Raw genomic sequence first — 16,548 nt, forward strand, 5'->3', positions numbered from 1 at the left:
AGCAGGGACAGGCAGAAACCACAGGAACGGGCAGGAAGCTGTGCCTCTCCCCCACGGATCAGGAATTCCACGTGTCCGCGTGGGGGGAGCTGCGGGATGAGAGCGGGCAGCTCAGGAAGGCGATCGCAGGGTTGCCTGCTACGAAGATTGGGTCTTGCCATCACCTGGATTCTGAAACTCATTATCCTTTGGGAAGAAATCAATCAATTAGAGAGGAATTCCTGGCTGCGAGGGTCCGGAGGGGCTGGGATGGAATTCCCAGAGCAGCTGCGGCTGTCCCCGGATCCCTGGAAGTGCCCAGGGCTGGGCTGGACGGGGCTTGGAGCACCCCGGGACAGTGGGAGGCGTCCCTGCCCATGGCAGGGGTGGCACTGGATGAGCTTTAAGGTCCCTTCCAACCCAAACCATTCCAGGATCCTCTAATCCCATGACTCTCCACGAAAGGAACTGTGACGCCACACTGCCACACTGCATCTATGCCCGCATTTATTTATACTGAACAGCTTTAAAAATACAGAATAAAATAGCTTTATCTACTATTATTCACAACATCTGGTCCAAATATTACATTTTTAAATATTTAGTTGTTTAATGAAGCAATGTTAGAAAAAAAAAAAAAGGAATAATAATTAAAAAAAAAAACACAACAACTCCGTAAGAGAATTACACATCTTGAAAAAAGAACAACAAAAAAGTCAAACAAACCCACCCACCCCCAAATAAACTTTTGCTGTTGAACAAAAAAGTTTTACAGCCAAAGTCAGTCACGAAAAGTCATGGAAAAAACAAAATTTATCCCCACCGCCTAAGAACAGTCAATAGTTTGTTATGCCAGAGGTTGTTCTAAACAGACAAATACAGGAATTATTTGGACTTGTTTGGCAGCATGAGGATTACCCGGGAAGGGCAGAGGCCACCCGAGCTCTCCCTGCCACCCTGGATGTCACTGCACAGCCACAGCCCAGCGGGAATTCCAGGCAGGAATGCTCGGGGTGCCTCCAACACCGATCTCACCTCTCACCCAGCCCTGGGATCTCGTGTCTCCCCCAGGGCCCCGGCACAGCCCCGCGGGCTCCCCGAGAAACAGAGAAACTGCACCGAGTGGGACCTGGCTGCAAAAAATGAGTGACCCCCCACTGCCCCCACTTCAAAGAATGAAAGGAAAAGGGAGGAAAAAAAAAAAAAAAGCCGTTTTTGGTTGAAGAAGGCCACAAAGAAGCAAGGTGAAGGTGGTGCTGGTCTCACACAGGCGTTTCACACATCAACCCAGCGATTCTGGCAAGCACAGGCTGCTGAGGTGGGGTGGAGGCATCCAAGGGCTCAGCAGACACCGGGGGTCTGCCACCACGAGTGCCTGGAGTGCCGTTGGTGCCCAAAATGACAGGATTTCCACACTTCTGGGGTGTAAATGACGGGTCACACTCACTGGTGCTCCTCAGGACGCTACAGAGGGTTTTTCTCCAATTCTGCCCCAGGAGCCCCGAGGGTTCAGCAGGGAGGAAACAACAAAACCCTCCAGTTTTGGGTAGGAACACAAACATGGGTAAACAAAGTATACACAACCACTATAGATTCGTCAATGAAGAAATTCTACCATCACATGACATTGTCATGACACTCATACCACTCCCTCCCAGGAAAACCGCTGCTGTTATCCTGAGTGGAAATGTTATTTTCTTAATATATGGAAATAAAATACTGCAATATTCATGTACAAACCAAGTTGTCATATTTCAAGTCAGTATTAAAAGGCAATAAAAGCAAATTTGGGGTTGAAAAGGTTGAGCTTTCTGAGTGAGGTACGTGGTGAAGTCCCTCCAATATGACAATGTTAATCAGTCATAGCTGTCAGCTACGAAACCTAAATTTCTATAGGCATAAATTTGCAAGTATCTGCTTTAGAAAACGTGTTTCAACATGTCAGCAAGAACCCTTAATTTAACCTAAAAAAAATTACAAGAGAGTATCAATTACAAAAATCCCAAGTTACTTTCTTTGTATACACTGATAACATCTCTGATATGACAAAATGAGATTTCTACCATGAATATTTGCCCTTCCCTCTCAAAATTTGGTTGAAACTTCTCATCACCTCTTCACACAACTCTCAGCTGCCGCCTTCCCTGGGTGGTTGGAGTCTGGCTGTTGGAAAGGCAGGGAAGGACAGAGAGGAAAATCCAGAACTGCGCTGGCAGTCAGGTTACACCTGGACGTCCCCGGCACACACAACTCGTGCTTAATGCCCCCCAAACCTGCAGCTTCATCCTCTGCCAGCAGCTTGGCACAGGTGCCCAGCTCCCTGAAATTTCACAGCAGCCACTTGGGGAAGTGACCAGGAAAAGGGAAGGTGGGAGAAGGATTTAAGGTCCGAAATCCCCCCTGCACCTGCACAAACCTGGTGTGAACGCAGCATTTCCCCCACGAAGAAAAGCACTGCTCTCCTTCCCCTGGGAGGGCTCCAGGAGCCCCAGGAAGCGACAGGGGAGCTCCCCTTCCCATGGCTCCTGTGCCCACCTCCCTGAACATCCAGGTGTCCTTCCTGAGCCTTTAACCATTCACCCCGGGAAAAGGTGGGGATTTGTCCCACTGACCGCCTGGGATCCACACTGACCCTAATTCCAGCGGCTTCCCAAGGCCAGGGGCCAGCTGGGTGGGGCTGCTCTGCTCTCGGTTGGGGGGAATGGGCAGAAACCACAAAAATAATTAAATCCAACAGATAATTGGACTGCACGTGCTTGGAGAGTGCTGAGAGGAAGGAGGGGTGCTCTGCTCCAGGGAGGAGAGAGAACTATCCTGGGATTTGCTGCCCTGGGACTTGGAGTGTCTTGGGAATCACCGCTGAGAACTCACCTGGATTTCCCTCAACAAGGTGAGACAAACTACTCTGCTCTCATGCCTTCCTCTCTCTGGAGTCAGCTGGAAATGAAAAGCTTTTTCCTCCCCTCCTCCACTTTTACAGGATAACAAACTTTGGCATTTGACATCACCACAACCCCTCAGGTTGTACAGCCACCAGCGGTGGCTTTTGTTTTCCTTCCGGATGGATGTTTTTAAATCCCCCACGTCTGCCACACATCTTTGGTTGCACAGAAAGCTGGGGAATTTGGATGCTTCGTGCCACTGATCAGAAGTCCCCGCACCCAAACCATGTGCAGGCAGGCACGGGAATCCAACAGCTCACTACCTGGAGAGGAACACTGAAAAATGAGCAAAAATGACTTTGTTTCACAGGCAAACCAACCTCATCTACTACACAACGACTCTTCTGACCAGCTCCCGAGTCCAACTGACACCAAGACTGCAAACTACTGAAAGTTCCCCAAAGGAAGAAGGAACAAAGGCATGCTTGGACATGGGAAAAGCGGGATAAAACAGTTTCTGGAAACAGCCATGGCATGCTGAGAACGAAATCCACGGAATCATTCCGACTCTACACTACTCAGTACTGATCTGTCAAGCTCTGTCCTTGCCCTCCCCACCCCAACCCGTCCATGCTTCAATAACCCAGAACAAATTCCCCTGGGAGCAGACTCAGAGAAAACAGAGTTCCTGTGCTCCTGTCCAGTAGTCAAACTTGGATAAATATATCGGGGGTTACAGGAGCTACTGTTATGGTTTTCCAGGAATACAAAACGCAAGCACCGCAGAGCATTACTGGCCTTGAAATTACATTACACAACATTTCCCTGATGATCTCCACAGCTGAAAATGCTTTTGGGGCCACACTGAAGTCTAAAACTAACTTGCAATAGTAAGAACATTAAACAGGAATAAAACTGTTAATCATGAATGCATGATGAGCGTGAACACCCACATAACAGCAGAGCTGAGACTTCCAGGAAAAAAAAAAAGAAAGATATCTGAGTGGTGCCCTGATTGGACCCAATACCCATGAACCCACCCGGCGGGTGAGGCTGGCAGGTGCAGTGTCTCTGCTGTCCCAAACCCCCTTGCCAGTGGGAATCAGCCTCTGGAGAAGCCCCACAAGAGGAGAAGAAAGAGCCTTTTGCAGCATCAGCAAAAAAAACCCCTGCTCAGACCCAAGCCAGGAGTGCTGGCAGCATTTGGAGCACGTGGCTTTCCCTGCAGGGAACAACTGTTAATTGCTTGGAGCTGCTCAGCTAATTAGCATTTCTGGCCAGGAAACATCATGCTAGACACAGGCACTGAACCGGAACGCTGCCTCCAGGCCCTGTCTGAGTTCAGGTTTCCCATCCCTGGAACATCCCAGCCTCGTGTGTCCCTGTAAGGAAATCCTGGACACTGCGGTGAGCTGGGAGAATCCCAGGTGGGGAAAGCAAACAATCAAAAATGAGAAATGCTGAGAATAAAGTAAGTGGCTGCTGCAGCGCTGCGCCAGCAAAGCCTGTCACGGTTTTCAAGGGCAAAGTTATTCCAGAAACTTCCTGTCTGAGCACTGGATGTGTCACTGAAATCACAGATAATTCAGAATTAGACTCTCACGATTTGCAAGCATCAGCTGAGCCCCGTTTCCAGGATGCTGAGAACATGGAATGTGCAAATCACTGAGTAGTAGAACAGCATCTGTGGGATTTGACATGATCAGAATGAACTATTTTTCCTTTTCTCTCTTTTTTTCCCCCCTGTTTTTTTCAAGGTTCAGCTTTCCTGGTGTAACCAACACTGAGGGCTTCAATAAAATCACCATAAAAACAGAAGGTTTGCAGCAGCATCTCCACACCTGCACCTAAACCCATTTTAAACCAACAGACTGAGGTGCACAGCTCTTTGCAACTTCCCAAAATCAGCGGGATTTGCCCCAGAGACACTAGACCTGGCTCCCACCACCCACAGCAGGAAAAGCTTTTTTTTCTTCTTTTTTTTTTTTTTTTTTTTTTTTTTTTAATCCGTCTCAGCTCTGGTTCCAGAATTTAAATGCAGATATACAAAACATATATTTTAATGCTTCTTAATCAGCAAGAAACTGCAAATACATCTTTAACTACAACTAGATAATATAATTTCAGCTAAGGCTATACTGTAGCTTCTGAGTCTTCATCTGAACTCCTGCAGTTACTGCTTTTCCTGAAGCCCTTCCACGTGTATCCCATGAAGGTGGGGCTGATGGGCAGGAAGCTGAAACACCTGTATTTTTTAATGAAGTTCATGCCAAAAGGCAGATCGTATGTTTCCATGCCCTCCAGGGATTTGCTTCCCTTACCAACCCCTTTCTTCCATTTCCGTATTCCCCTTTCTTCAGGGCTTCCTAGAAGTCAAAATAAAAGGAGAAGAATATATATATTCATGGCTATCTTTATATGAATACATAGGCCTAAAGCAGAACCTGAAAGAAGAAAAAAGAAACCATCAAGGCTCAGCCACCAAGTTCAACAAAGCTCTGCGAAGATCTTCCAGACTCCTCACAAAGGAGGATTATCTGTTTTATTTTGTAACTGGACGTCAAGGCTAATTTTTTCCTCATGAATGGAAGCAGGTTTGGATCTCAAACCCAGTTTTACTCTGTCTCCTGGAGACTGGTTTGGTTTCTATCAGCTCTTTTAGGTGCTTAACAGGACAGAATTTTAACCTGGGAAGGATTCCAGGTGTTCTCAGGGGAAGGGAAGATGAATTTGAACCCAGGAAGGACCCCAGGGTGTTCTCAGGGGAAGGGAGGGCAGGTGTCAGGATTCTGGTCCTGGTGTGAAAACAGCCAGCCACAGAAGCAGGGATCTCCTGCTCCTGCTTTGCTGCAGGGAATGCGGCTGTCACCCAGGGAATGCTGCTTTTATCCAGGGAAAGGACAGCTCAGGGCTCACCTGGGATGGTGTTATCCAGGATGAAGGCGACGCAGCCCCCGACGAACATGGCTGTGGTGAGCAGGACGTTCAACACCTGATCAATGCCTGCTATTCCTGCAGCAACAGAGAAAACCAGCTTGGGTTTTTGATCATCCATATCCTGCTGATTTACACCCAGGCCAAGCAGGCACTTGTTCCTGAGTTCAGTGAGGGATTTGCTCAAAAAGGGCTCTGGAAGCCACGTGGGGATTGATGCAGAAGAACCTTCCCCCAGTGCACCACCGCGGGACATTGTTCCCCAAAAATGCAACTTCAGGAACTCTCAGTTGCTCACAAAAATGTCACAAAACACTATTTCAGTTCCTACTGCAGACACGACTAATCTGAACTAAGCAGAAAACCATGAAATGGAAAAGAGAAACGTTCAGACTGTAAAACTGGGGAATAAACTAATTATTTTTATAAATCTTTACTTTTTAAAGGGGCAAGAATTCACAGCCCCAGTTATGGAAGAACACTGCATTAAACACATAAAGCTTGAAGGATTTGCTTTTCTAACCACTTACAGCAGGACAGATATGCCCTTAAATCCTGGTCTGAAGGCATAGTGGAAAGAAAAGTCAGTTAATATTTTGTTTAAAAAAACCCCAAACAAACCCAAAGCAGTGAAATATTTCCTTTGAGTCCATTTCTGGTGTCATACCAGCATGATCACTGCTGAGGGTAACATTAAAACAGAAAACCTTCCCAGTGAACTCGTCAAAGCTACAATTCAATTCAACAATCTTGCAAAGGAATTCACTAAAATCAAAATTCACACCCAGAACAGGCCTGAGTGACAAAAAGTTTTGACCCCCAAACAATTCCCCACCCTCCAAACTCTGCTTTGGTGTTTCCCCTTAATCTTTTAACATCATTTACAGCTCACAATCACCCTTTCAGTTTTCCTTTCAGCCCAGCTGGTAAGTGCCTCCTTCTACTGCTCTGCAATACACCCAGAGAAAGCAGGAAAGCTTCAGCTGTGTCCCACTGGAACATTCCCTGCAGGTCTCAACCTCCCCATGAATTCTCCTCTGAACACACAGAGCTTGTCTGGACCTACAGCCTTTACTGTCTGCATCATTTGGGGTTTTTCTCCAAAATTTGGGTTTTTTCTCCGTAATATGGGTTTCCTCTTATTGACCCTCTGCACTACTCCGTACCTGGGTGGATTTTCCATGCGAGCACAAGGCACAAGTGTTGATGTGAAGAGCAGGAACACGTACCTGTGACCAGGGGGTTCTGTTTGAGATAGCTTGGGAGGACGAGCCCGAAGAAAATGGAAAATCCGAGAACAAAGAGATTCCGAGAAGAATTCAGATCGATGAACTGGAGGTTTGACAGACCCACGGCTGTGATCATCCCTAAACACAAAAACCCCAAGGATCAGCTTTTGGACAGGTCATTTTCTTCAAAAAAAGGAGACAGCAAAATTCTCAGAAACAGCAAAGAGGAGCACAAAGCCCCCTTACCAAAGAGGGTGCAGAAGAGAGCCCCCAGCACGGGGTCGGGCAGCGATGCGAAGAGAGCGCTGAACTTGCCCACCATGCCCAGCAGCAGCATGAAGGCTGCTCCATACTGAATCACCCTGCGGCTCCCAACCTGCAGGGAAAACAGGACAGGGCACTGGGTAAGGTCTGCACTCAGCCCAGCCTCACACCTGGCGTTCTGTTTTTCAGTTTTGAGCTCGCTCCCAGCTCCTGCACGGGTTTCGTTTTGGTGCTGGAGGACTCAGCTGAGACACAGCCGCTCTGCAGCCAAGCTCAGCTTCCCTGCCTTGGGGCTGGGGAGGACCAGGCCAGCCCTAAAACCATCTTGAACTGCAACGATCACCAGGAAATGTGGTGAAACTCAGCCACGAATGAGAGAACAAAACAGGAAAACCATGCTGAGGAGAGATGGCAAATGGAAAAAAAAAAAAAAAAACAAATTCTGTGTGCTGCTGCCCCTGGACACGGGAATAGATTAAACAGTTACCAGGTCACGGGAAGGAGGTAGAGGATTTTTAGACTTAGATGAGTGGCTGGTTTTGTGACATCCTCAGAGGCCAGGGCTGAATGCAAATCAGGGCTGTGCTAGCACTGAAACCAAGGGCCTGCACTTCCTTCCCAGTTTTATTTTAAGCATTCAGAATTCAAGCACTCAGTGGCTCTCTGTGGTGCAGGGGTACCGGATAAACCTGAACAGTTGGTACTTTAACACTCCTCTACTGACAGAAGAGGTGACCCAGGGACAACAAAAACTCTTTTACATTAAGAGGGTTTCTGGAAAAGCCCTTTGCAGGTCCCCTGGTACAGAGCATCAGGGTTCAAAATGGAAACACTCATTTGTTCATCATGTGTGACTGAGCTAAATGAGAAACAACAGATACAACAGGCCTGAGGAGGGGAAAAATCCTCCCTTCCCCTACATTCCTCACTGCTGAGCTCCAGGTGAGCTCCTTCCCCTGCAAACAGAAGCTACACCATGAACTGGAACTACAACAGAATTTAGCTGGCAGCTTTCTCTACTCTTTATAAAGATATTCATTTCCACAGGGCCACTGAGATCTTGCCCTGCAATTCTCTTCCTGACAGAAACAGGCAAATTCTTTGAAAACCTGCTTGATAGTGACATTTATTTATGCAAACAAATTAAGCTCCTCTGGAAAGCTACTGAAAACATCCCAGGCAGCATTTAGCTCAGGCTCTGTATTTATTCCTAGCACGCACACTTGCAGTGATTATTTTGGAGCGCATCACATGGTACCTGGGGCCTCCATTTCAGCATCACCACTATGGCAAGAGCTGCTCTAGCCCCAGCTAATCAGAGTTAATTGATCTTCCTCTCATCAAGTGAAACACACGTTGGCTCAAAGACTTTGCAGCACCTCCATCCAGCTGAATTTAAATTTTAAGTGTAATTATACACCCATTTCAAGGGAGGGAAATGCCCTGGGTTCAGCAGGGCGATGCAACACTGAAGATCTCCCCTCCCAAATCAACAGCAGAGCATCTCTGTGCCAAAATTCTACATGAAGCTGAAAAACTCTGGAGTTTTGGGGAATGAATGTGCAGGCAGGGGAACAAGAGCAAAGCCTGTTGCAGAGCCACCCAGCTGTGCCACTCTGGGCAGCTCCACTCCCTGCCACAGCTGCCACTTCAACTTTCCACTGCTCCAGCATGAAATGCACACTCATTTCTGTGGGCTGCTCATGAAAAAAGTGCTGTCAATTCATCTCAACCCCCATGAAGCAACAATAGAAAAGGAGCAGAACAGAATAAACCTTTCTTTAAGGATTTTTTCTGACCAAAACTTCTCCTAGGAGATTTCCGTAGGCAGCTGGATGGCGACTGGTACAGACAGCAGATGGTGCTGTTAGTGTTGAATTGCACCCTGAACCCAGCAGAATCACCCTTTGTGCAGCAGAAGGAACGGCTGAGGACAAATAGATCATTTATCTGGGATCAGACCAGGGGGACGAGTTACTGCAGGTGGAGGACAGCCATTTTCTATCCTTGCATGTTGAACACCCAAAAAGATGGACCTATTTACGACATAAATCACTCTTATCAATGCTGCTGCTATTTCTTGCCAAGGTTAAATGAACAGTATCAGGCAGACTTCACTGCAGCCCAAGGCCTCTCAGCTCATCCAGGCACAGATCCAGCCCCACACGTGAGCAAAGGAATTCCTCACACACTCACACATTTTGTTGAGCAACATCACATAAACCCCTAAACCTTAAACCCAAACGTTTGGGGGACATTTAACTCTGAAATTACCTTGACTGCAGCCCCTGTGCCAGTACAGACACAGATAAAGCCCAAACACCTCACGTTGCAGGTTTAAGTGAGGCACTAAAAAGTCATTTCCTACTGATGTTTTCAGAGCCAAGACAACCAAAAAGCACCAACTTCTACACGGTTTACAGTGTTTATGCCTCAACTCAAACCACCTCAGAGCACTAGAATGTTGCCTGGGTTTTCCAAGAGACAGTTTATGCAGCAGCATCTGCTTTATGGGGATTCTAACTGCCTTTTACTCTGAATAAAAGGATTTTTGAGGTCTTGAAGTACAATAATGCATTTCAAACAAGAGCTGGAACAGAGAGTCAGGTACACTCAGAATGATCTGGGAAATATTGTCTGTACAGGAATGAAGCAGAATGGTCTCCTGGAAGAGGATTATGAACATAAGGAACACTCGAGCCTCTGAGGGCTCACAGCAAAGCACTTCACCTTTGTGATGCCCAGGACTCCAATGTTGGGGCTGGAAGAGGTGGATCCGTTCCCTGTCCCAAACACTCCATCCAGAACACAGGAGAGACCCTCAATGAAAATCCCCCTGTAAATCCCAAACAGAACACAAGAGTCACATTGGTACAGGCACAGATACGCTGGGAGAGTGCTTCACGGTTGAATGCCACAGGGGCATCTGTTCCATCATGGAATTACTGTAATTCATGCTTCAAGCTGCAACACACCTGGAAAACACACTGGAGTTCTGTTTCCTCAGTCTTAGACCCCACATTCCTAAACTGAGGAAATTATATAAAAAATTGAAATAAAAGTTCAGAGCTGCTCTCTGTTTCTAAACGACATTCCAGGTGATTTTGACAACCCCAATTCCAGAACCAGTTTAGAGTTCTATCCCTATGGAAATTGTGCTATTAACTCCCACAGACTCCAGCAGGAATAGGACTGGGATTCAAATGCTCCATCTGTAACAAAATAATTCAAGATGACAGTTCCATCATGGATTTCAGATCCTTGGCCCTTGTGTTTGACCGAGCTGCAACATTTCATCTCAAAACACATTCGTGTCTCATCTCAAGGGGAAAAAAAAGTTAAAACCCAAATAGCCTGAGACCCTGGAAGTATTTTAGGTTTGGACAAACCTGTTTATGGCATGGATGGGTGGAGGAGGAGCACAGGACAGCCTGGCACAGGCGTAGTAATCCCCGATGGACTCGATGATGCTGGCGACGACGGCGCTCAGCATCCCGATCACCCCCGCGGCAGAGATGGTCGGCAGTCCCCACTGAACTGTGGAGAGAAGAAAAACTGAAATCCCTCCTGCCCCAGGAAAGAGTCTGGGTATCAAAACAAACAGAAATCTGACGGAATCGTGGAATGGTTTGGGTTGGGAAGGACTTTTATGATCACTGAGTCCAGCTGTTCCCCCAGCCCTGCCCATGCCACTGCTGGCCACATCCACAGTGCTGCTAAACCTCCCCAGGGATGGGCACACCATCCCTGTGCAGGGCTGGGCAGCCCTTCTGGGGAAAAAATATTCCCCAATATCCAACCAGAGCCTCCCCTGGCCCAGCCTGAGGCCATTCCCTCTCCTCCTGTCCCTGCTCCCTGGGATAAGATCCCAAATCCTACCTGGCTGCCCCCTCCTGTCAGGGAGCTGTGCAGAGTCTGAAGATCTCCTCTAATACTCCTTTTCTCCCTCTGAGCCCCTTTCCCAGCTTCCTCAGCCACTCCTGGGGGCTCCAGCCCTTCCCTGGGGGCTCTGTTCCATCCCCTGGACAAGCTCCAACCCCTCCATGTCCTTGTCCTGAGGGGCCAGAACTGACCCTGAGATTGGGGCCTCCCCAGTGCCCAGCACTGCCCTGGGCACTGTTTATTTATCTTTGATGGAAACAACAAACTCCCTTCACTCTAACACAGTCTGGCAAGTTCAAGGAGATGAAAGGAGCAAAGGAAAAACCGCTAAACCCAACTGCTTTGATCACACTTGGAAAAATCCCAGAGAACCATAAAACCTCACTAAAAAAAAAAAGTCTCCTGTTCAGGAATCAGGAATTTGAGCTGCAGCTTGTGAGAAAACAATTCTGGCCAGTGAGGAAAATGCCACTTAATTATTACTGCTCCAAAAAACTCACTTTGGTCACAAATTTAGTCTACCCAAGAGGATGGCAACAAACAGCTCTGATCACTGCACAAACACCTCCCAGCTCTAAATTTTTGTAGTAGAGAAAATAAGATTAATTTAAGCCTGTAGAAAAGCCTGGCAGGTTTTCCACAGAAATCGCCTTGATGCTTTTATCTCTTTGAAATAGATCAGTCTCCTGCAACAAAGGGATCTTCAGTCACACAAGAGTGAATGAACCTCACAAATACGAAAGGGCTGATCAGGGTGGAGAAGTTTTCCTCCTTTCTCAAAAGCTTCTACTCTTCATCTGCTGCTTTAAAAGTGGTTTCTTTTAAGAACCAAAGCATATGGAAAACCACAACGAAACTGCCTCATCACACTGTGATGGTATAGCTGATAATTCCTACGATTCTGTTCTAAAAGAATATTATTATTCTCTAATTACCCCGTTAATTTCTGAAGGGTGAACCAGTTGTGCAATCTCATGCCATAAACCCAGCCTTTAACAGCTTTAAACTCAGAGGTGGCTAACATAAAAATACATCCAGAACGTTGCATAAAGTGTTTGGTGCTCTCCTGTAAATAATTTCACTGCCCTCCGATAAGCAGGGCCTGGCATTCTCTGAGTTGCCAGTTCCAGCAGTGCCTTGGCAAGTTGGGGCATTTTTCTGCCAGGAACAGTTGTGCTTGTTCAGGAATGGGTGTGTTTGGGGCAGGGAGGGGCAGCAAGCTGGGAGAAACTCCCCACGAAAGTGATTCTTCAGACAATGGGAGTCAGTGACTTCAACAGAGCTGTAAAACGCTGTCCTTGTCATTGTATAACATTAACAGGATTGTCAAGGACACATAAATCAGCCAGTCCTTGGATTTCCACATTATGGGTACAGACACTTGTTATCGGAAGAGTCACCCAGAGAAATCCTGCCAACTGCAGTTTCAGACCCTCACCCTTCCCTGGGTGAGACCTTAAGGTACCAACTGAAGAGGAAAACAAGGAAAAACCATCAGCCCCACCCAGCAAGTAGTGAGAGTGGTGTGTGTTAGAACTGTGGAATGGTCTGGATTGGAAGGGACCCTCCAGAGTCCCACCCCTGCCATGAGCAGGGACCCCTCCCACTGTGCCAGGCTGCTCCAAGCCCAGCTCAGCCTGGGACACTCCTGGGGACGGACCATCCACCATCCAAAGGTTATGGAATGCACCACTGAGAGAGAGCCAGCAGAGCTTCTGGAAGAAGAGGAATGACAGCCCTGAGTCCCTGGGGAGCAGGCACACTTACAGGGGTAGGGGACCTTGAACCAGGGGGCCACCAGCAGCACGCCCCGGCGCGCGTCTGTGCGCGCGTAGAAGCCGTACTTGGAGCTGTCCGGGGGAAACACGTCTGTCACCGTGAAGATGAAGCACAGCAGCCATGACACCAGGATGGCCAGGATGATCTGGGGGAGAGGAGCAGAGAAGCTGGTAAATGAACTCTCAGTTCCCATTCGGTTATGTGCTGCACAGCTGTTGAGTCTGACCGGGCAGCTGATCCCACAGGGCACTTCCAAGGAGGGTGCTCTTACAAAATCCTTGGAATCAGAGCAAGTCCCTTCTCTCCTTAACAAATGGGAAGGTCTCCAAATGGGCACTTTTAACAAACTGGGGAATTCGTCCCAGTTTTAGCACAGGAATAAAGAGCAGCCTTTCACCAGGGGCAGGGGAATTGCTGAGGTAAAAGGAGATGATAACGATCTGATATCAGCAGCTCTGAGGGCTCAGTTTAGGCTCTCCTTGGGTACACAAACCTCCCTTCTTCTCTGCCCTTCCCTGCCCTCCTGAGTCTCCATCACTCCAACAGCTCCTCAGCAGACGTGGGCACCAGAGTGGCCACAAAATCAGAATACTTCCTGTGGCCAACGAGCCCTTACGTTTCCAGTAAATTCATTTAAGCTTTTATCTGACCTTTGCGAGCATTCTATTGTTAACAAAAATCAAAACCAAGAAAAAAAAAATACCCCGAAACAGAAATGATTTTAATTTTTTTTTTTTGCCTAAGTAAGAACAAGTTCAACGACTTACAGGGAACATCTTGAAAAGCTGCAGCCTGTATGCTGTCCATCCTTTCTTGGATTTATAAATGGGCAAGGGAAATTTGACATTTCTGGCATACTGAGAAAACAACAATACTAGGAAAATAGTCCTGAGAAAAAAAGCAGGAGGAGGAGGGTGGGACAAGAGAGAAATGTCATTAGCACCAATATATGATAAATTCTTCTCAGCACAAACCTCTTCAAACCCTTTGGATGCAGAACATAAATTCAATAAACAATAATTCAGATTTTCAATTTAAGCAGAAGACAAGGCAGCAAAACGATTAAAATTATTATTCCTCAAATACCAAAAGAGAATTTGAATTCTGAAGTGCTGCAAAACTCAGCAGCTGCAAGCAGGTAAAATGAATCAGCAACAGGCCCAGACTGAAGGGAGATTTTCAGTTAAAATTCCTGTGCTGCCCCTTCTTTCCTCCCAAACTCCACCTGTGATCCAGGTGCTTTGTAAAGCACAAAACTTGCTGGCAGCAACTGGGAAGAAAGAGGAAAACTGGAGGCCTGTATACAGTAGTTTTTACATTTCAAAATTTGCATAAAACTCCAAAGCACTTGAAACATTTCTGACACGGAAATTCTTCTCTTCAGAATCCATTTTTTTTAGTATGAATCTTTCACTAAACAGCTGCAAATGAAGCAGAATGCAGCCAGACCTCCAAGATCTGCTGCAAGTGCAGCTCATCAGTATTAATGTCTCGATTATTATGCATTTTCCCCCCCACGGTGAAACTGCCACGCTCCCCTAGACATTGAAAATTAATTTTTACAGCTAAAATAAGCCCCCACTGCACTGAAAAATCAGAAGCCAGTGCACGTTGCTCAATTCTGAACGAGCCAACCCAGCTCTGCTTTGAAAGGGCCTCCCAAAGACTGAAGCTGTCTGAAGAAGCAAAGCTCTACTGAAATCTGAGATTATGTTTTCATCAGCTGACTTGAAAAATAAAAAGAGGATTTTCAGCCTCTCTCCCTGTTCTGCTCCAGATCAGACACAAACCAGTCTTCCTCGCCCTCAGTCTCCAGGAACCAGAAGGGGCATTTACAGCCCTCACTACTCCAGGAGAAAAGCAAAAGGCACATCTTTTCCATGCAGGAAACCCCGAATCTCCCCGAAAATCCACCATGGGAAGATGGGCTCCACTCCCTGGCACACCAGCCCTGAGAACAGGGAGCTTTGGGTTTTATTTAGTACAGAGTTGTAAAAAAAAATATAATATTCTATTATTGCAAGGAATTTTCTATCGGCTGCACAGCAGAGGGGCTGTGAAACAGCACCAAAGCCTTGAATGCCTCAGGAAAATTTGGATAAACAGGCAAAGCCCAACTCAGGAATAACTCCCCTTTTTACAAAACAAAATGCAAAGTGTCTTATGGAATAAAGCACCCACAGAACAAGTCAAGTCAGGAAACTGTTTGGGAAATTGGGAATCCTGTCCAACACAGACAAGCACCTGCAGATCCCAGAGGCCCCCAGCTCTGCCACAGCTGATTCTGCAGGGTCAGGGAGCAATCCACAATCTTGATCTCATTGGGACAGTCAAGACAATTCCAGGAGCCACGTCTGACAGAGCTGGAGTCACTTTTGAGTGCCTCCCCACAGCTATGGAGCTGTTTTCAACAATCCAGTACACATTTTTGCATGGCAGAAGCCAGAAATACTTTATTGACTGGGTAATATTTAAATCCGGCTCCTGAATTGATTTTTTTTTTCCATCTGAAAAATGTCAACTTTAATTACACGTTTCCATGTCCAATTCAAAGATCTGCTTGATTCATTTAACGTTAGTCCCAACTTGCACAGAATTTGTTTTACAGGCAAATAAAATGTTCCTTTGGATCAGCTGCTTAATATAATAGAATCACAAAAATACTAGTGATGCCAACATCCAAGATAAAAGAGAATTAAAGAGCCCTTTTAATCATAAGCTGCACTTACAGAATACTTTACATGTTCAAAGCACTGTGCAAACAGATTAGTGAGATCACAATCTGATCTCATCAAGGCATTCCTCCTGCTCCCAGAGCCAGCACAGTCGGGTGCTGCACATGGAACACACCAACTGCTTCAGCCCCTAAAATGGGCTTTCCATCCTTTTTTGGCTGCTTACCCACACGGGGAGCTTTTGTCTTCTCTTCGTCTCATTTTCCTCACTTATTCCTTTTCATTCTTTCATTTCCCTGGTCCCTACAGCTGATGGCACACGTCCCAGGCCCTGAAATTCCCTCTAAAAGCGTTCCTGTCCCCTTGACAGGAATCTCTCTGCTCGTGGCTCAGCCCCTGATGGTGTTTATGGCAATACTTGCGCCTTGTCATCACACAACTGAGCTTCTCTTGGGCAGAGATAAGCAAAGCAGAACCAATGGCAGAGGGACCAGCACCACCGGTGGTATTGACCTGCTGCTGCAGGAGGGGAAACAGGCAATGCCAGCCCAGAAATAGAAATTGTTCACTATTTCATCTCTCTGGTGTTCTGTTAAATCATCTTTTGTACAGCACTGAACTCCACTCGGCCAGCGGCTCCCAGATCAACTCCTGCTTTATAAAATTCTGCTCTCCACACCTCATTTCCGGCCACTGTGCTTTCCTCTCCCAGTTCACATTATCATGGAATGGTTTGGGTTGGAAGGAACCTTAAAGCCCATCCAGTTCCATGGAGGAGCCATGGCCAGGGACATCTTCACTATCCCAGGCAGCTCCAAGCCCCGTCCAGCCTGGCCTTGGGCACTTTCAGGGATCCAAGGGCAGCTACAGCTGGTCTGGAGCCTCCCCACCTTCCCAGGGAAGGATTTCTTCCCAGGGAAAAGC

General features: G+C 47.0%; 1 protein-coding gene across 1 annotated transcript in view; it reads right to left on the bottom strand.

The window, feature by feature from the left end:
• Window positions 1-469: 469 nt before the first annotated feature.
• SLC23A2 (solute carrier family 23 member 2) overlaps window positions 470-16,548 on the bottom strand; it is a 50,712-nt gene continuing 34,633 nt past the window's right edge. The window contains exons 9-16 of the mRNA XM_066206228.1: window positions 13,717-13,837; window positions 12,938-13,094; window positions 10,678-10,825; window positions 10,019-10,124; window positions 7,271-7,400; window positions 7,025-7,162; window positions 5,778-5,873; window positions 470-5,227 (exon numbers count right to left, since the gene is read on the bottom strand). Coding sequence (XP_066062325.1) covers window positions 4,995-5,227; window positions 5,778-5,873; window positions 7,025-7,162; window positions 7,271-7,400; window positions 10,019-10,124; window positions 10,678-10,825; window positions 12,938-13,094; window positions 13,717-13,837 — 1,129 coding nt within the window. The 3' untranslated portion in view covers window positions 470-4,994. The remainder of the gene's footprint in view (window positions 5,228-5,777; window positions 5,874-7,024; window positions 7,163-7,270; window positions 7,401-10,018; window positions 10,125-10,677; window positions 10,826-12,937; window positions 13,095-13,716; window positions 13,838-16,548) is intronic.

Source organism: Chamaea fasciata, unplaced genomic scaffold, assembly GCF_029207755.1.
Source record: "Chamaea fasciata isolate MVZ Bird 193981 ecotype frontalis unplaced genomic scaffold, bChaFas1.0.hap1 SCAF_30, whole genome shotgun sequence".
NCBI classification, from domain to species: Eukaryota; Metazoa; Chordata; class Aves; order Passeriformes; family Sylviidae; genus Chamaea; species Chamaea fasciata.